Consider the following 21252-nt stretch of genomic DNA (forward strand, 5'->3'; position numbering starts at 1 on the left):
CAAGAAGACCAGTTGACAGAAGGATTTCATTCACCAAATTACATGGATCCTTGATTGAGAGGAGATGATCTGTCTTTTCAAGCTTTACACACTATTGGCATCATCACCAGTGTCAGCCTCCAATGACCCACTTATCAATGTTGTTTCCACAGAAGATGATGAAGTTGTTGGTCCAGAAATAGACCAAGCATTAACTTAGATTTCCCATGTAAATCCAGATGCACAATGACATCTACATGCCCCACACCCAGCACACAACCATTTCTTGAAAGGAATCATGTCTGATGATGCCAAAATCACATTCAATGTTACCATCAATCCTAATCACAAACACTTGACCATTCTCAAGCTTCAAGCACTATATGACATTGTTGACTTCTCACAGGCTTTCCACCACTACTTGATGGTCAACAACCACAGAGATCTCAGTATGCAGAGCAGTCTGATGCTCTTTAATGCTTGGTTCAAGTTTTGCATTCAGCTATATTCAGCTTTCCATGAGTGCACCATCATGCCCAGTCAACTGTTGCAAGCTGAACCCCTGTCCAGTGAATTCTTTTTTGGCCATTGTGATACTGTTCTTGTTCAGAATAGTAGGAGTACTGGTGCATCCATTCTTCAAACTTTCTGGTGTATCTTGACCTTGGGTTCATTTTCACAGTACCTTGTGTAGTTCAAGTCCAAGCTATGTTCCAGCCAACCACACTGCCCATCAAAGCACCTGTGCTCAATCAGGTGCTTGTGTATGTTCAACACTTCAATGTCATCAGAGACAAACCTGAGCCTATGATGGGGATATGGAGACTCATGTGGTCATTCATTCACAATGTCTTACAGCCACAGTCTAGAATGTGACATGGTTCAATGATTCCTCTCACTGACATCACTCATGGGGTGGAACTGATCCCTGTATATAATACCTTGTTGCCCAAGGAGGTCAACTTGAGCAATTCAATGGAGATTTTTGATGGATATTTTCTCAACAACTTCACTGACAAAGAATTGTACCACACATTAGCAGTAGCATTTGGTGTCTATTAGTAGTACTAGATTTAGATCAATGCATCTTATCATACCTTTCATTATTTGATCTTGAATATGATAAAGTGATCTTTGGGCATTGCAAACACTTACATGTTGCACCTGGATCTCCACCAATCAGCAGCCCGCACTACTGGGGTTGTAAGCGTTCATAAGTGTCCATAATGTGCATAAGTTAAGTGTTCATTTCATCATTTTGCAGATGTGTGTCATATCCCATATGCCAGACATAGATCCCATCATATTCCCACGCTTTCCGGACCTATTTCCGGACCCCATATCCAACTCATTCCTGGATCCCCTATCCTGTCCACCCTACATACATTCTGTCCAGCAAGATATCTGGACTTTACCTCCTCTTGGATTCTGGACTACATCCACCACCTCACATATCTCAGTCCTGTTTCCACCCTGCCTTCTGGATCCCCAGATCTCTGGACCTCCGGATATTAACTGTACTATCTCTGGACCTATTCCCACCCTCTGTCCGAGATCCTGTGCCTATCCCCATTTAGGCATCTCCCCCTTTCTGGTCCTTGGTTATCTCTGTTTCCATCTTGCTGATTGATCCTTATACTAGTTTCATCTCCGAGTTCATTTACTTATGTTCCATCTTACTTACCAATGTGTTTCCGCATGCTTGTACATAGCCTTACTCCTTTGCTTACTGATCCTCTTGGATAGCCTCTAGTATATAACCCCTGTACAACTACAGTAGAGTCCTCAGTTTGAATATCATCTTAGTTCCTGCTCTCTCATCTTAGTTCCTGTTCATCACCTTAGATCTGCCCAACCATCTTCTGGACTTCAGTCCATCTGAGTTTGTCCTTTTCCATAAGGCCTAGGGATGGATTCCCTAGGCTGGAATTCTGGACCTTCAGATTTGTCCCCTATGTCTCTGTCCCAAGTCTAGGGATTGCTTCCCTAGGCTAGAGTCTTGCCTTTCCGGCACTTACCCTCTTTCTGGACTTAGGTCCACTTCCTGTCTCTCCGACTCTACCTAAGGGTAGTCTACCTCTGTTTGCTTCTACATTAGACTTTGTCCAATGTAGCCCCTATTCCTTCTGGACCTCTGGACCTCCTGTCCTGTGCACCTCCAGGTGTCCTGTCCTTCGGACATTCTGCCCTCTGTACCTTTGGACATTCCATCTTCCATACCTCCATGTCCTGTCCTCTGTACCTCTGGACATCCTACCCTTCCATCCCATTTCCTGTAGAAGTACTACCTTGCAGCGGGAACTCTCCTGAGCACTTCCTGCACTCCTCCGGAACTCTCCTGCGCTCCTCCAGACATTTCCCGTGCTCCTTCGGACTTTGTCAGACCATCATTGGACTTCCTCTGAAATGAAGGGCACATACTCGGGTAAGGGGCACAGCATACGAGCTGAGGCCAAGCCCCTCTGAGTCGGTCTCTCTCTCCTTTGAGCATGGTTCTTAACACTTCTGGAATTTGTCAAGATCTCAAATGTTGACTGTTTTGGAGATCTCATAGATAAGCTGTAGCATGTGTTTCCCTGTATGAGGGGGTAGAGAACTCCATCACCAAAATTTTCTTGTAATGCTATCATCAGAGGAGACACATTTTTGCTGACTGCAGCAATCATGGAAGCCTCTGGTAGGTCACATATGTGAGCGATGAGTGACATAAAGATGTAACGAATGAACTTGGAAGGATCAGACATAAAGCAACCATTCTTGGCTGCCAGTTTAAGGTTGGCACAGACAAGATCAATGCACTTATGCCACAGCCACACCTGAAGAATGAATTGATGATCAGGATGCACATAGAACTTAGCAATGGGCATGTGCACAATACAGTGCCAAGCTTGAAGTATGGCCTTGGAGCAAACATCTGAATCAAGATTACTGATAGTGATGAAGTTGGGGTACATCTCAAGCCCTCCAGTGGTTCTTGTCATGGGAGTTTTGTCAGATCCTAAGATGATTGGAACTTGTGTAGTGCCTAATGGGAGATGGTCCTATATGGAATTAATCTTTGAGTCGTGGACTGAGCAGGACAAACTGACTTGAATTTTCCATGCCAAATCAGCACTCATATAATCACCATACTTGTGCTGATTCCTGACATTGGCTATATGTGGTTGAAAGGTAATATGATTGGCAAAAACTGGGTCACTGAAAAGTTGTTTGACAACCTCTAAAGCATTGCACCAAATGAGTTGGATGGGATGAGTTGTCTTGTAGCCCGTAAACTCTAGGCATGAAACTTTCCACTCTGCAAAGCATGGTAGTGTGTCCACCCAGTCTAGAAGTTGATCTTTTGAGGTGAAAGATGGTTTTGAGCAAGTGTTAAACTGTGAAGGAAGAGTCAGACCTGCCAAATAGTGCTTAGAGTCTCCTACCCATTTCAACTTCAAGAACTTGTTAATCTGAGTCTGATTCAGGTTTCCAACCAAGAACCTGGCTAGATCCCACTCTCCCTCATCATGGAAAGGATGATAAGCATTAGTCTCCTGCAGATAATTATATTGATCTTCCTGCAACCTGTCAAATAGGTTCTTGCCAACACCAAAGACATATCCAGAGCAAGGGTGACAATGGCCAGTGGCATCAGATGTCAATGGATGTGAACCTCACAATGCAGGGGGAACTGTTACAGTTCTATTCTTTTCCTTTCACCTCTTCACTTATTCACAATTACTAATCATTCTCAGACATTCCATAACATTCTATCGTACGATTCCTTATTCTCTTTTCTGATTCATTATTTACTTTCCATCTCCGATTCATTTATTAAAGCTCCGCTTTAATACCCTTATATATACTCTATCTCTTACACTTGTATTCTTTAACTTGACCTACGCAGACCAGGGCCTGCAATATACTGCTTAACTCGCACGACTCGTACATAGGTGTACGCTTTAGACTCTTTGTGACCGTTTAGCCATTCTTACGAATGCCGAGCATAACAAAAGGTCAAGTTTACCTTCTACCCCACGGTTCCCTCGAACTCATGACCAGAACAGAACCCAGACGCTCCTCCCTTTGTGTAATCACAAGGGACGAGTAGGACCCCAGAAACACCAGAACCTGAATGAACCCGATCGCCATTATGGCCGAAGAAATTGGAAAGATCCCTTTACCCTTCAATGGCAATACTCGCCTTGCTCAGGGATGGGCACTTCAAGTTGAGGCGTACCTAGATATGAACAATGAACTATATGACAGCGACAAGAAGAAAGTTATCTTCGCACTCAGCCTTATGACCAAAGGCGAGGCCGCTAAATGGGCTGAAGGCCAACTCAAGTCTGCTATTGCAACAAAGAACTACGGAACCTGGATTAATTTTGCTAAGCAATTTAAATCTATTTTCTTTCCTAAGAATGTTGAAGAAACGGCGATTCACCGAATCTCATCTCTTAGACAGACTGGTAGTGTAGCCACTTACGCATCTCTGTTCCGAACCATCCTCGCTGATACTGGCATCACTGAACAGAACACAAAGATTATGTTCTTCAGAAATGGCTTAAAGCGTGAGATAGTCTCCACTATTTACGCCTTCGAAAACACCCCTACCACCATCGAAACCTGGCTAGAGAAAGCCTTAGACATTGAGGTCTGAAGGACCTTAATAGAACCTCTATCTGATATAGAAGAAGACCTAGACGATAAGAAGAAGATGAGGAAGACGTATCTTACTCCTCAGGAACGACAACGCAGGCGCAAGAACAGCCTTTGCTTCAAGTGTGGTAAGAAAGGCTTAGCCGAAAATTGCCCTAACCACCCCACAGCTACAAATGACACTAGAAGGGTAATCAAGGAGTCACCTGACGACGATTATGAAGAATTCCAAGAATGGAAGGCGTTTAAAACGCGCCAAATGAAGAAAACTGGTAAGAAGCCGGTTAAAGAAGAAGAAACTAGCAACGAAGAGGATTTTGCTTAGGGGAGCCTGCCACGGTGTCAGAAACTCCCAGAATCAGACTAGTAGTACAATCTGTTGGCGATACTAACTCTATTTGTTTACCGTTAACCATCAGATCGAAGAAAACCGAAAAAACCACCGTAGCTGCCACTCTAATTGATTGCGGCGCAGAAGGCAAATTTATCGACGAGAAGTTCATACTCAAAGAAAACATTCGCACGCACAAATTAGAAACTCCGATACCTGTGTGAAATGTAGATGGCATGTTGAACAAAGCTGGAAGAATCACACGGTACTGTGAACTTTCTTTCCTAATTAAAGATATCCCTATGCAGAAGCGATTCTTCATAACCTCTCTAGGAGGAGAAGACACTATCCTGGGAATGACTTGGCTAAAGAAAGAAAACCCAGATATCGATTGGACTAGTCAAGAAGTCCGCTTAAGGGAGCGTACCCTAAAGAAAGCAACCATCGAAGAAGTCAAAGAAGATGAAGACGTCTTTTATGACACACTAGAAGAATTAGAACCAGAGTGGGACCCTGCTAACGAAACTATCCCACATCTTCTAGATCCCATCAACGATGATGACGACTTCTATACCTATATCCGAAAGACCGACAATATCTCCCAAACTCTCGCCCAGGACGCCACCAAACCAAAGAAGACTTTTGAAGAACTTGTACCCGAAGAGTTCCAACAATACAAGGATGTATTTGGTGATGTAGCTAACGGTACCCTTCCTCCAGAATGCAAATATGACCACAAGATCGACCTCAAAGAATCCTTCGAACCGCGGAAATGCAAAATCTATCCGCTTAACGCCAAAGAAGAAAAGGCCATGAACGATTTCATTGACGAACATCTAGCCAAAGGAACGATCGTTCCTTCCAAATCCCCCCAATCATCTCCATTCTTCTTCGTTGGGAAGAAAGACAGTTCCCTCTGACCTTGCCAAGACTATCGATACCTGAATGAACACATGGTTAAGAATAACTACCCCTTACTGCTAATCTCTGATCTTATAGATAAGCTTAAGGACGCCAAGATATTCACCAAGATGGACATTCGATGGGGATATAACAACATACGTATGAGGAAAACTGATCAATGGAAGGCAGCCTTTGCCACTTCCAGGGGACTTTTCGAACCCACGGTCATGTTCTTTGGAATGTGTAATTTGCCCACCACCTTTCAGTCAATGATGAACGATTTGTTCAGAGACATGATCCAGGAAGGGTGGATTATTATATACATGGATGACATACTCATCTTTTCTAGAGATGAAGAAACCCATTGAATCCATACTCATAAAGTACTCCAAAGACTTCGCAACAATCTCCTCCACCTCAAACCCAAAAAATGCACTTTCAATGTAACCGACATTGAATACCTCGGCATGATCATTAAGCCCAGTTCCATCGCCATGGACCCTGCTAAATTAAAAGGTATATCTGAATGGAAGACTCCCATGAAAGTGAAAGAAGTCCGATCTTTCCTTGGATTTGCTAACTTTTACCGACGGTTCATTGCTGACTACTCATCAATCGCCAGACCCCTAATAGACCTAACCAAGAAAGACGAAGAATTCTCTTGGACCTTCGAACACGAGGAAGCTTTCAATAAGCTGAAGCATATCTTCACCTCCTCACCTATCCTTCAAATTCCCAACAAGAACTCCCCTTTCGCGATAGCAACCGACGCATCATTATATGCTACAGGAGCAGTACTCCTCCAGAAAAACGATAACGGAGACTGGCTCCCATGCTCCTTTTTATCTCAATCGTTTAACCCCACTGAATGTAATTATCAGATCTACGATTGAGAATTACTCACTATCGTCCGTGCTTTGAAAGCATGGAGACATTATCTCCTCGGATCCCCTTATCCCATAACCGTACAAACTGATCATAAAAACCTTACTTATTTCAGAGACGTACAAGACTTGAACAGACGCCAAGCAAGATGGCAGACTTTCCTTTCCCAATTCGAACTCCAGATACAACACATACCCGGAAAAGAACTTATTATTCCCGATTTACTCTCCCATAGAATGGATCACCTTCCAGTTGATAGTGACAAAAAGGACAATATTAGTATTCAACTCCTTCCCGATTCGATGTTTGTAAACATCATTGATACTTCTTTTACGGACAGATTACGTATTTCTTCCTCTATTGACCCTGTAGTACACACTGCGCTTCAAGCGCTCACAGACTCTTCGATTCCTCCCCCCCTCCGGTCTGCTCTTTCTGACTGGAAATTGAGCGATGGAATTCTCTCATTCAAAGGACTTACTTATGTACCCCCCGGAGATCTCCATTGAGAACTCACTTCCTTACATCACGATTCCCCCACTGCCGGACATCCTGGATGATTCAAAACCCAGGAACTTCTTTCTCGCGATTACTGGTGGCCAGGCCTAGCCACATTCGTCAAGAACTTCGTAGAAGGTTGTTGCATCTGTCAACAGAATAAAGTAAACACACACCCTTCTACCCCGCCATTATATCCTATTCCCACTCCTATCTCTAATTGACCCTTCGCTCACTGCTCAGTTGATCTTATCACCGATCTTCCTCTCTCCGATGGCTTTGACAGCATCATGGTTGTGGTAGACCATGGACTTTCGAAGGGGGTAATCTTCACCCCTTGTCTCAAGACAATAGACGCTGAAGGCGTCGCAAATATTTTCTTTTCCAAAGTATTCTCTAGATACGGACTTTACGATAAAATTATCTCTGACCGCGGACCTCAGTTCACTTCCAGATTCCAGGTCAAACTCAGAAAACTCCTTGGATACAAGAATTCCCTTTCCACCGCCTTCCACCCTCAGAGTGACGGAGAAACTGAACGAGTTAATCAAGAACTCGAAGTTTATCTTCGGATCTTCTGCGCCAACGACCAAACTGGTTGGGCGCCCATGTTGCCACTAGCCAAATTCGTCCATAATTCGTGCCACCATTCCGCACATGGAACCCCTCCTTTTTACCTCATGATGGGTTATCACCCACATCACCTCCCTGATTCTCATCCGAAATCCGATATCCCCAATATTGAACAACGACTCTCATTACTTAATAAAGCATGCGACAAAGCGCTAGCCGCTCATGAACTCACACAAAACACCACGCGTCAATGAATCATGTCTAAATTCGTACCATTCTCTAAAGGCGATAAAGTATGGCTAGAAGCCAAAAATCTCCATCTCAGATATCCTAACCAGAAACTCGCTCCTAAATGCGAAGGACCATTTACCATCATTGACGTACTATCTCCTATAACTTATCGACTCACACTCCCTGTGCAATGGCGCATTCACCCCGTATTCCACGCCGCACTCCTTTCTCCTTATAAAGAGAACGATACCCACGGCCCTAACTATATTCCACCTCCCCCTGACTTGGTTGATGGCGAAGAAGAACACAAAGTTGAAGTGGTCATCAGACACTGCGGATCTTCATCACGAAGACAATATTATGTAAAATGGAAGGGATTCCTGAGTTCCGAGAATGAATGGATGAAGGAAGCCGAACTAGGTAACGCTTCCAAACTTCTTACTAATTATAAACGATCGCATTGTCTTCTTTGATAGTAGTCAGTGCCTACTACCCTTACAACAGGGGTAATGTTACAGTTCTATTCTTTTCCTTTCACCTCTTCACTTATTCACAATTACTAATCATTCTCAGACATTCCATAACATTCTATCGTACGATTCCTTATTCTCTTTTCTGATTCGTTATTTACTTTCCATCTCCGATTCATTTATTAAAGCTCCGCTTTAATACCCTTATATATACTCTATCTCTTACGCTTGTATTCTTTAACTTGACCTACACAGACCAGGGCCTGCAATATACTGCTTAACTCGCACGACTCGTACATAGGTGTACACTTTAGACTCTTTGTGACCATTTAACCATTCTTATGAACACCGAGCGTAACAGGAACAGGCAATTGTTGTGGATGCACTTCATGCAGCCAACAGGTAGATTGGGAATTAAGATGCAGAACAACAGTTTTGATGGAAGGGAACTCCCCACTGCAGTTGGGACACAGCCTGGCAAAGGTATGTACACTAATAAGTATACTAAAATGAGAGCAAATGATATGCACATTTGCTTTAGGCAGTGTGCTCAGTGTCACAGTCAAGAATTCACCAAGTCTTTCAAACTCCACTTTATGCAGGCTGACTGTATTCACAGTGTATTGGTATTATCAGCTGCATTGACAGCCAGAGACACTAAGGGCAGAGAGACAAACTCTTTAGCACATAAACATAGGTGATTTTTTTCAGTCACTCCAGGACCCAGCATGCCCCCCTCACTTCCACCTTCATCTCCAACTCATCCCCCTCCATCAAGCAGTCCCCCATCATCTCCTCTATCAAGATGTTCTTCAACTCCTGGGTCACCTCTTTTCAATTCCACACATATCTCAGGCAGCTCCCCTGACACCAGACATTCTGAACTATCTACTTCACTCAAAGGCATCTCCTCAGTGGAGAAGACACTGCCACCTATGACTATGGCTTCTGCTACTAAAGGGTCAGACAGCTTATTTTATAATCTATCAGCATCTCCAGACCTTTCCCACAGTGCTCAATGTCAGCTCATATGTGACAGAATAAGCAGGAAGTTCATTCCATACCCGTCTGATCCAGCTCCACTCAAGGTTTGTTTTGCAGCTTGTGTTATAGGGCAAGAATGCAGACCACATGTATCCAGCAAATCTCTTCTCAAGGTATCATATATGTATATTATCCAGTTCCAAAGACTCATTGATATTTTACAAAGCATGCTGGACACCTAGAAAACGGCCTCAGGCAAATATGTCCTTCAATACTATACAAAGAATATCAAACACAGCTGGCTACTTGTGAGACTGTGTGCCAGTGCATGCTGGCAACTGCATGGGAAATTGAAGAAGCTGAGCACTTCATTGTGTTCCTTGAAGCCATCCATGTCAACAACAAAGACCAGCTCAAGTTCACAGAAGACCGGTTACACAACTTTAGGAGCCTCTTTTCTGAGCATGACCATACAGAAGTTGACGATGACAGAGACTACCTTCAAGCAGTCTATGTATTAAGAACCATGCTCAAAGGAGAGAGAGACTGACTCAGAGGGGCTTGGCCTCAGCTCGTATGCTGTGCCCCTTACCTGAGTATGTGCCCTTCATTTCAGAGGAAGTCCAATGATGGTCCGACAAAGTCCGGAGGACTTCCAGAGGCTGGCTACTCTGGTGGAGAGTGCAGGAGGACTTCCAGAGGAGCATGGGAAATGTCCGGAAGAGTGCGGGAGAGTTTCAGAGGAATGCAGGAAGTGCTCAGGAGAGTTCCCACTGCAAGGTAATACTTCTACAGGAAAACAGGATGGAGGGATAGGAGGTCCGGAGGACAGGAGGACAGGATGTCTGGAGGTCTGGAGTATGGAGGACAGGAGGTCTGGAGGTCCGGAGGACAGGACATGGAGGTATGGAGGACGGAACGTCTGAAGGACAGGATGCCCGGAGGTATGAGGGACAGGATGTCCAGAGGTCTGGAAGGAATAGGGGCTACATCAGATGAAGTCCAATGCAGAAGCAAACAGAGGTAGACTACCCTAAGGTAGAGTCGGAGGGACAGGAAGTGGACCTAAGTCCAGAAAGAGGGTAAGTGCTGGAAAGGCAAGACTCTAGCCTAGGGAAGCAATCCCTAGACTTGGGACAGAGACATAGGGGACAAATCCGAAGGTCTGGAATTCCGACCTAGGGAATCCATCCCTAGGCCTTATGGAAAAGGACAAACTCAGATGGACTGAAGTCTGGAAGAAGATTGGGCAAGTCTAAGGTGATATTCAGACTGAGGACTCTACTGTAGTTGTACAGGGGTTATATACTAGAGGCTATCCAAGAGGATCAGTAAGCAAAGGAGTAAGGCTATGTACGAGCATGTGGAAACACATTGGTAAGTAAGACAGAACATAAGTAAATGAACTTGGAGATGAAACTAGTACAAGGATCAATCAGCAAGACAGAAACAGAGATAACTGAGAACCAGAAAGGCGGAGATGCCTAAATGGGGATAGGTGCAGGATCTCGGATAGAGGGCAGGAATAGGTCTGGAGATAGTAACAGTTAATATCTGGAGGTCCAGAGATCTGGAGATCTGGAAGGCAGGGTGGAAACAGGACTGAGATATGTGAGGTGGTGGATGTAATCCAGAATCCAAGAGGAGGTAAAGTCCAGATGTCTTGCTGGACAGAATGTGTGTAGGGTGGACAGGATAGGGGATCCAGGAATGAGTTGGATATGGGGTCCGGAAATAGGTCCGGAAAGCGTGGGAATATGATGGGATCTATGTCTGGCATATGGGATATGACACTATGAGGACAAATGTGAAATCCTTAGGATTGTCTTGTCCCAAGCTAAGCATGTGGCAAAGGTTTTAGGCTTGTGTGTCAGTAAAGCTTTCCAATTGGAGCACCCAGATTCCCTTCATCTGAACCTGGGGTTGTCAATGATGATGACAATGTCAGCAAGGCATCTGTGAAATCCAGGGCCAATGGATCTGGATCCCCCACTGGCAGTGGGGTTCTTGATCATGATGAAGACAATTCAATATATCCAGGAGCCTACATGGATTTTACTGAAAACCTTGGTGCTCATACTGAAGGATCATGCATGGCTACCACACCATAGGCTATTGGCCTTCTTATCATGGTAAGTGGTGTACATGTGTCCATTCATTATACCATGCTGATCAATTGATAAGGAATGTTGTAATACACATGTCGTTCTTTTATCATGGCCCCTTTCCTGATTCTATTGGTTTGTCATATGCACACTTTTTTTACATCCTTACCCCTTCATTTCTCTGCTTCTTTAACTCACAGTCACAAGTACATCATTGAGTCACAAGATGTATTGTTTGTTTTCATTTGTATTAGAATTGTAATTGATTGCTCTTTTCCCTCCCCCAGATGATTCTTCCTGTATGACTAGCAGATGTGCCCTGCAGTGCAAAGGTAAAATGATGATTCTGAAACCTGCTTGAGGGTCCAGTCTCAACCCTTCCCATGTATCTGTGGACATGCAGATCAATCTTCCTGATGAACAACCACAACCTCCAATGACCAGCTTCAATCCACACCAGTAGGAGCCCCCCTTTGATGCACACAACCAGTAAGTCCACTTGTCTACTTCGTCATGTACCACTTAAATCTCTAGCAGGCCAAGTGACTATCTGGTAAGTGTTTCTTCTGCTTTCTCTCTTATCCTCCTTCCCTCTCTGACCTCTCCTTCTTCTAGCTCCGCATTTTTGACTATTAGGTAGTAAGTCTTTCTGTCTCTCTTTTTCTTCCTTCCTTCCTTCCATTCAATCATTTTCGCATTTTTGACTATTTGGTAAGTCTTTCTCTCTTCTTCTCCTTCCTCTTTGACCCTTTCCTTCTTCTAGCTCTTTTCCCTCCTCCCCCTCAATAATTTTCGCATTTTTGATTATTTGGCAAGTCTTTCTTGTGTTTTCACCTTTCTTTTCTGATTCTTCTTTCTAGCTATCTTACCTCTGCCTCCTGTAATTTTCGCATTTTTGCCTCCTTGGTAGTTAGTAGTTTACATGTGTTGTAGTAGTTACTTGAAATATAACTTGAAATTTTCGCTTTTTTTGGTTTTGAGAGCTACAATGGCAACAAAGTAGCTACCAAGATAGCTTGAAATGGGTCTGATGTTGGTCATCTATATAGTAGGATATAGTTACCATACTATTGTATGGTACTATAGCACACTATAGCACATTATATATTGCTGTAACTAGCCTACACAATTGGGCACTTGGTTATATGAGCTATGGCTCTATGGCCCCTATATAGCATCTTATAGTGCTATAGATTGCTATATAGCCATATCACATTTTCCTGATGCACAGGCCATTTAAACTATGGCTATTCAGGTCCCTCAAGTGCTAGCTTCTGTCATATGCCATTTCAGACTCTCAACTCTAAATCTGCTTCTCTGGATATCCAGATCTGAGATCCAGATCTCCAATGATCTGATCTATCTTTATCTTCCTTCTGGAATCCAAACCCTATATCAGTGCCCAACCCCATTTAGACTTCCCCTGTCTCCAGACTCTGGTTAACTATGTTTCCTTCTGATTATTGATCCGTTACATACATTTCATTTCCAGTGTTCATTATTTGTGATCTGTCCTACTTACTAATAGACTTTGCATATGTTTCATACATAGCCTTTATGTTTGCTGACTGATTCCTATATGATACCTACAGTATATAAACCTCCTGTAACTCTTGGAAATACTCCAGTTCGAATATCATCTTAGTTCCTGCTCATTCCTGTGTCCTCCAGACTCAAGCCAAGTCTCCTGTCATATTCTGAGTCTTAGGATTGCATCCTAGACTACATTTCCGACTCTACCTTAGGGTAGTCTATCCTCTGTTAGTTTCTAGTCCAGACTTCGTCTGGATTAGTCTTATCTGCTTGTCCAAGTAACATCTGGACATCTGTCAGATTTATCTCATGTTTCAGATCCAGACGTCCATTGTCTGCCCTAGTCAAATCCCAGAAACTCCAGACAACTGTTCTAGCCCCCGGAAATTAAGGGCACATACTCAGGAAAGGGGCACAGCACATGAGCTGAGGCCAAGCCCTTGTGATCTGACCCCCTTGAGCACGCAACCTTAACAGCTTCAACAGCTACATCAGCTATAGCAACTCACTGCCTAGTGCTGGCTACAGCAACTTGTTGTCTGGTGCCAGCTATGGCCCAGCTGGCGCTCCCTCAACCATCAACTACAATGCTCTCTTGTTCATCTCATGTATGTATTCTTTTGTTATTGAAAACTACCTCTAACAAATTTGTCACATTCAGCACCTGACCCATCAGACATAGTGCCAACCCCAGTGCCAGACCCAGTGCCCATAGTGCCAACCCAACTTACCAGACCCATACCCCATTGGCTGGGCAGCAATGCTGATGCTGAGTGTGCGCTGACATACAATCCAACAGTGGATGAAATACTGGCTTCCAATGTTATACATGTAAGTTTTTTCTTCTATAGCTCATGACACATTTTAATATTGTTACTAGACATTAGGTCCTGCAAGATCTTCTGAAAGACACTGACACTCCCAATGCATGCCCCCAATGCCATCATTGGCACCTTACTTCATACCTACACACTCAGCATGCACTCCCACTCCTGCAGCTACCACCAGCCTACTCTCACACTTGACATGCACTCCCACTCTCACAGCTACAGCTACTACCAGTCCATCCTTGGAGGCTGCAACATTGGTTGGTGGTGATGTCCAGCCCAAAGTTAGTGCAGCAGCCCACAAGCAAGTCCATAGCCTCTCAAGGGACAAGATCAAAGGCATTGTTTTTACCTCTAACACAATCACATCATCTTCCATGGACCAAAACCACATCATCACAGAAATGATCAATAAAGCAGTGCCCTCCATACCAAGCCTTTGTGGTAAGTTCACTGATGACTCTTGTAACTGATGCTGATTAAGAGGTAGGGCTAACTCAATGGCTGGCTGCCCAGAAGGACATTTCAATGATTTGGTGAGCAGTGATGGTGGTGTGCCCCATGATGATGACCATTGCACAGCAGAATATTGTAATGGCATACAACCTTCTTCCCCTGCATGATTGTGTTATTCCACCAGATCAATTTCGCATTGATTGAGTACGTTGTCTTGTTCAAGACAGTCCACATGCATATATGCATGATTATGCATTCACTGAAGTATGTTTTTTTCTTCTTCTTCAAATCACAATCCAACTAATCCTTAGGACAGGATGCTGATCATTCATTGGAAATGCCAAAACAAATTCATTTTTTTCCTTCTCCTCAAATTCATTTGGCTAATGAACTTCAAGCTTTGTTATGAACTAGGATAGTTAAGACAATAGCAGCTCAATAAGAGCAATGGCTAGAGTCGGTTCAAGACCTTGCAAATGCAAGGGTCATAAGACAAGGCAAGGAGAGTGTCCTCAACTTGAATATCAATGTTCAGACAACTTAAGATTGGAGGTCTTAAATGAAGGAAGTTCCAGGTAAAACCTAGTAAGATTAAGTGCAGAACTACAGTGTACCAGGTGAACTATATATAGTGAACTACAGGTGCTTTAGGGCAGGCATGGGATTGAAGATGAGTCAGAGATAGCAAGAATAGATCACCTAGCGATGGCGATAGTGATTGTGGTGTAATACAATGTGAGTCAGAGATAAGACGAGTCAGAGATAAGTCTAGTGGTGGCAATATGTAGCATGTGACATAATACAAGGTAAGGGTTAAGAGAAAATGAATAGGGGCATACGTCGACTGTAACATTACCCCTCGTTTAGTGACAAAGTCACCAACTTTAGTTATCCTGGTTAGCCCAGTAGACAGGGTCAGCATCATAGTTAGAATCCAACAGGTCATCCTGCTCTTCAGTAATGGACAATTGACCAGTGATCATGTCATTATTCCATTGCAAGTCTTCAGCTATTTCTTCAGCATGGTAGATAGCATCCTGCTCAGTTTCCCAATGGGAGAGAGCTTCGTAAAAACCCAGATCAGTCCAGATCAATGGGATAACTGCTTCACCCTTCAAGTCTTTACAGAAGACCGATAAGTGACCAGGTGCATACTCCTTGCAAACTCAGCAATAATAGTTGGGGCATTTCTTATGATGATGGCCAGTGACATGGCAGCTACAACACATGACATTGTCAATGGTTTCTACTTTTACAGTGGTGACAGTGGAGGACTGCGGCAGTGGTGATGGGGATCTAGAGTGTCATTTGTGATTTCTAACAGTGGGTGAAACGGATGGTTCTCGCTTGACCTGAGATGATCTTTGTCTTGTGGGGTATCAGCGAGTAGTGGGCATGATGGGGGTAGGAGCAGGAGAAGCTGGTATGAAAGGTACAGCAGCAGGATTGAGAATACTATTTGTACACTCAATGGTAGGTGATGGAAGAACTGGCAGTGGGATGGGGATTGCAATGTGTGGAGATGGGGGTCATGCAACTGGGTTTGCAGTGATTCATTCAGTGATGATATGGATAGCCTCTCTGATAGCTTTTTTAGTACTAGAAGGCAACAGATGGATTGCAGTATTGCAAATGCATATATGAGGGTGGCAGAAGATGGTTTTGTGACAATCATCGTCAATGAGGTTAGCCGTTTGCTCAATGAGACTGGCGGATCTGATGACGTTGATGAGGAGTCCACTAGAGATTGCTCCAGTTTCTCCTAAGAGTTGATCTATCTCAATAGCATATTGTAGGGATGTGATGGCAGATTCAAAGAGGGTGTTGTTCTCAATTTCATTGAGGATAGTGAAGTAATCAATGAGGGACAAATCACTGGATAAAGTGGTTTCAGTCAAGGATGGGGAGGTAATGTTTTCAGAGGTGAGGTTCATAGCAGTGGTAAGGTGTTGAAGGTGGAGTAGGCAGTGTTGTAATCTTTCAAAGGAAGAGGTCATTGTTTTGGGGTTATAATTGGTGAGTTTTCTTATATGCAGAGAGGACATCTGAGGCATTACTGAGATTCTCTTCTGGAATCCATTCATTACTGGCAGAGGAATATCCTTTCCAGGATACCAGATAGCATCTTTGTGTACCCATGCCTTTATGTGATAGGATAGTGTCAATTTCATATTCTTCTTTGTTATCTATGATGTCTGGGGGAGGATCATGGAAGTTCAGACCATGGATTTCAGTTTTGTGATAGGAAGATAGCTCAGAAGCGTGGAATGTGGGATGAACCTTTCATTGTTCCGGTAGTTGGAGTGTGAATGTGATTGGGGAAAGTATGACTTTCACCATAAAGGGACCATATTGCTTTGGAGCAAGCTTCTTTGATGGTAGTTATGTGATAAGGTTCTTTCCTGACAACCAAACCTTATCACCGACCTTCCATGGTTGATACTTCTTTCCATATAATTGTGCAGCCATGTGCTGCATTGCCAGGTTATGGCAGGAGATAGCTTCTTCTCTTATCTTTTGTAGAAGGCAGAGTCGTTCTTCTGCAGTGAGAATGGTGGAATCGGGTAGAATGTGAGGTAGAGCTCTGGGCTCATATCCTATCATAAGGAAGAATGGTGATGTGTTGCAGGAGTCGTGTTTCCAGTGGTTGTGGACAAATTCAGACATGAGAAGGTGTTCCACCCAATCTTTGAGATTATTGCAGCAATAGATATGAAGGTATGTTTCCAATTCTTGATTAAGGTGTTCCATTTGTCCATCAGTTTGTGGGTGATAAGTGGTGAATGTGGTGATATCATATTTCAAAAGCTTAGCAAGAGCTTTAGAAAACTTGGAGATGAACTGTGGCCTGTGGTCTGAGATGACTTTTTCATGGAGTCCAAAGTGGTGATAAACATATTTGAAAAACTTCTTTGTGACACCTTCTGAGGTGATGGTTTCTATACAGGGGATGAGAATTACCCCCTTCATAAGCCCATGGTCTACCATGACCATGATAGAATCAAAGCCAGTGCAAGGAGGGAGATCAGTGATAAGATCAACCAAGACTTGGGCAAAGGGTGTCATGGCAGCAGAGGGGATTGGCACAAGGGGAGGTGTTGTGGGGTGGGTATCAGATTTCATTTGCTGACAAAGGGCACAACCTTTGACATATTTCCGAATATAGGTACCCATGGAAGGCCACCAAAAGTCATGTTTGACAAGTTCTTCTGTTTTGAAACAACCAGGATGGCCTGCAGTAGCATGATCATGAGTGCAGTCAAGAATAGCGCACTGTCCCACAGGGCAAACATATGTGTGATCTTTGTAATACAGGATATTGTTAAGAACCATGTTGCTCAAGGGGGAGAGAGACTGACTCAGAGGGGCTTGGCCTCAGCTCATACGCTGTGCCCCTTACCTGAGTATGTGCCCTTCATTTCAGAGGAAGTCCAATGATGGTCCAATGAAGTCTGGAGGACTTCCAGAGGCTGGCTACTCTGGTGGAGAGTGTGGGAGGACTTCCGGAGGAGCGTGGGAAACGTCCGGAGGAGTGCGGGAGAGTTCTGGAAGAGTGTGGGAGAGTTCTGGAGGAGCGCAGGAGAGTTCTGGAGGAGCGCGGGAAGTGCTCAGGAGAGTTCCCACTGCAAGGTAATACTTCTACAGGAAAACAGGATGGAAGGATAGGAGGTCCGGAAGGAATAGGGGCTACATCAGATGAAGTCCGATGCAGAAGCAAGCAGAGGTAGACTATCCTAAGGTAGAGTCAGAGGGACAGGAAGTGGACCTAAGTCCAGAAAGGGGGTAAGTGCCAGAAAGGCAAGACTCCAGCCTAGGGAAGCAATCCCTAGACTTGGGATAGAGACATAGGGGACAAATCCAAAGGTCTGGAATTCCGGCCTGGGGAATCCATCCCTAGGCCTTATGGAAAAGGACAAACTCAGATGGACTGAAGTCCAGAAGAAGATTGGGCAAGTCTAAGGTGATATTCAGACTAAGGAACTACAGGAGTACCTACAGGGGTTATATACTAAACAATATCTGAGGGGATCAGTAAGCAAAGGAGCAAGGCTATGTACGAGCATGTGGAAACACATTAGTAAGTAAGTCAGAACATAAGTAAATGAACTCAGAGATGAGGACTTGTACAAGGATCAATAAGCAAGATAGAACAAGAGGTAACTGAAAGCTGGAAGGCAGAGAATGCCTAAATGGGGATAGGCACAGGATATTGGACAGAGGGTGGGAATAGGTCTGGAGTTAATATCCAGAGGTCTGGAGATCTGGGGATCTGGAAGACAAGGTGGATACAGGACTGGAATATGAGAAGGTGGATATAGTCCGGAATCTGAGACAAGGTGAAGTCCGGATGTCTTGCTGGATGGAGTGCGCATAGGGTGGACAGGATAGGGTTGTATGGATCAGGCTAGCAGTGAGGATCCAGAGGTCCGGAGCTCAGGGGTAAATCCGGAGCATAGTCAATCCTGCTGAGGTGTGGAGTACACAGCAGAAGGGGATCTGGGAATGAGTCGGATATAGGGTCTGGATGTAGGCTCGGAAGGCGTGGGAATATGATGGAATGTGGGTCCAGATTGTGGGATATGACAGATATCTTCTTTAATTGTCCAATCAGAGAGAGCTGACTTCATGGGAGGAAGGCAGAGGCCATTAAGTGCATCAGATGCAGCTTGAAAGATAGGATCAGTATCATCAGGGTCGGGATATGCAAGCATAGTCATGAGTTCTTGATCAAGGAGTTGGACAAACATGGAATCAGGGAGAAGAGTCATATCTTCGTTATCAGACTCAGTTGGAGCATGATCAGCATGCCATGACAAAGTGTTGGGTGCAGCGAGTTTCATTCCAGGGACATGATGGAGCTCAATATCATAACATGAAAGGGGGAGTTGCCATCTGGCTTGGCAACAAGTTAATTTTTGTGCAGTGCAAAAATAGAGGAGGTTCTTGTGATCAGTGAATATGATGACAGGGTGAGGGTTTCCTCTGAGATAGTGGCACCATTCTGTCAAGGCACAAATGACAGCCAATAATTCATGGTCAAAGATCTGGTAGTTTCATTCTGTGGGGTTCAAGGATCGAGATAAGTAACCGCAGGGATGGTAAACACCATTTTCATCAGTCTGAAGAAGGACTGCTCCTGTGGCTACTAAGGAGGCATCTGTGGCGATGGCAAACTGTTGGGTGGGATTAGGGTTTCGGAGGACAGGTTGCTTAAGGAAGCATTCTTTCAATACAGAGAACATGTTTTGACATGGTTCAGACCAGAGGAACATAGTGCTTTTCTTCATCAAATCAATAAGAGGTTGTGCAATATCAGAGTAATGGGGGATGAAGTTTCAGTAGAAGTTGCAGAACCCAAGGAATGATCTGGTTTCTTTAACTGTGGTGGGGATAGGCCAGTTGCATATTCCATTGGTTTTAGTGACATCCATGGCGATACATCTGGGTCTAATAATCATACCGAGATATTCTACTTCTTGAGTGTCGAAAGTGCACTTCTCTGGTTTCAGGAAGAGTCATTCTGCTTGTATCTTGGTTAGAATACGGCAGGTCCATGCATGATGTTCGTCAAGGTCATTCGAAAAGATAAGGATGTTGTCCATATAGATCACCAACCATCCCTCATTAATTTCCTGTTGGAACATTCAGTTCATGTATGCTTGGAAAGTGGCCAGTGAGTTGCAAAGACCAAAAAACATGAGGTTGGGTTCATAGAGCCCGAACTCAGTGGTAAATGCAGCTTTCCATCTATCATCAGGGTGGATATGGATATTATTGTATCTGGATCATACGTCCATTTTAGTGAAGTACTTTGCTCTGTGCAACTGTGCTACAAGGGACAAAGGGAGTGGGAGCAGATAAGTGTTCTTGATCATCCAATCATTGATGTACTGGTAGTCTTGGCAGGGTCTGAGATCTCCACTTTTCTTTCCTACAAAGAAGAAACCGCTAGCTTGGGGTGATTTCAACTCAGAAATAAAGCCTTTCTGTATGTTTTCATCTATAAATGCTTTGATGGTGGTTTGTTCTGCAATGGAGAGTGGGTAGATTTTCGATGTTTTTGGGATATGAATCTGGGTTTGTTTTGATGTGATGGTCATACTGGGGTCATTCAGGGGGGGAGTTGGTTAAGTCCATCTTTAGCAAAAATATTGGTGAAGTCATGGAGATTAGGAGGGGACAAGTCTTCAAAAGTCTTCTTTTTCTGTTCTAAACCTGCAGCTAGGGCAAACTGCTGAGCTTTGTTACTGACTTTAGCATATTCAGTGGACCATGGCAGGGGTTTAACCATAGGTTTCTGTTCAGAATGACTAGTTCCATCAGAAGTGAGCAGGGTATCCATGGAGGTGTTTGCAATTACTCAGATCTCAGAGGCATCAATGGAATATTCAACCAAGAATTCATTGTCATCTAAGTTATACATAGATACTTCATGCATGGGTGCTGCAAAGTTTTCTTGGGTCCAAATGTCTTCCTTGGTGTCAAAAGTTTCATTGTTGTCATTGGGAATGGGAAGGAGATCAGGGATCTCTTCAATGGGGGCAAGACCAGGTGCTTCTTCATCTGGGGAAGGAGATCAGGGATCTCTTCAATGGGGGCAAGACCAGGTGCTTCTTCATCTGGGATTTCTTTGATAGTTGCACATGGAACTGGAGTGAATTCCTTGACAACTGGAATACTTGGCTCATCAACCACCTTTTTCTTTAGCTTCAAATCTTTCCAAGTATGATCAATGGGTTCCTCTTTAGAAATAAGAGAGGGATACCGTTCCTCTTTCATTCTTTATTGATTTCTTCTTCGACTTGATTACTCTTGCAGTACATGTTGAGGAT

General features: G+C 43.9%; 3 protein-coding genes across 3 annotated transcripts; 2 read left to right on the top strand and 1 right to left on the bottom strand.

Annotated features, from left to right (window-relative positions):
* Positions 1 to 864: 864 nt before the first annotated feature.
* BJ212DRAFT_1290626 (uncharacterized protein) lies at positions 865 to 1041 on the top strand (the record flags this gene model as incomplete). Its single annotated transcript, XM_041332091.1, has 1 exon — positions 865 to 1041. One exon carries the CDS (start codon positions 865 to 867, stop codon positions 1039 to 1041), a length of 177 nt encoding a protein of 58 aa, XP_041185335.1.
* A 2099-nt stretch (positions 1042 to 3140) lies between these two features.
* BJ212DRAFT_1206414 (uncharacterized protein) lies at positions 3141 to 3497 on the bottom strand (the record flags this gene model as incomplete). The annotated part of the gene is made up of 1 exon (XM_041329159.1): positions 3141 to 3497. A coding segment is annotated over one exon (357 nt), but the record flags the coding sequence as incomplete, so codon positions are not given.
* Positions 3498 to 14073: 10576 nt separating this feature from the next.
* On the top strand, positions 14074 to 14503 carry BJ212DRAFT_1489395 (uncharacterized protein; the record flags this gene model as incomplete). The annotated part of the gene is made up of 2 exons (XM_041341415.1): positions 14074 to 14407; positions 14454 to 14503. 2 exons carry the CDS (start codon positions 14074 to 14076, stop codon positions 14501 to 14503), a joined length of 384 nt encoding a protein of 127 aa, XP_041185337.1.
* Between the last annotated feature and the right edge of the window lie 6749 nt (positions 14504 to 21252).

Source organism: Suillus subaureus (genome assembly GCF_016647635.1).
Source record: "Suillus subaureus strain MN1 chromosome Unknown BJ212scaffold_271, whole genome shotgun sequence".
NCBI classification, from domain to species: Eukaryota; Fungi; Basidiomycota; class Agaricomycetes; order Boletales; family Suillaceae; genus Suillus; species Suillus subaureus.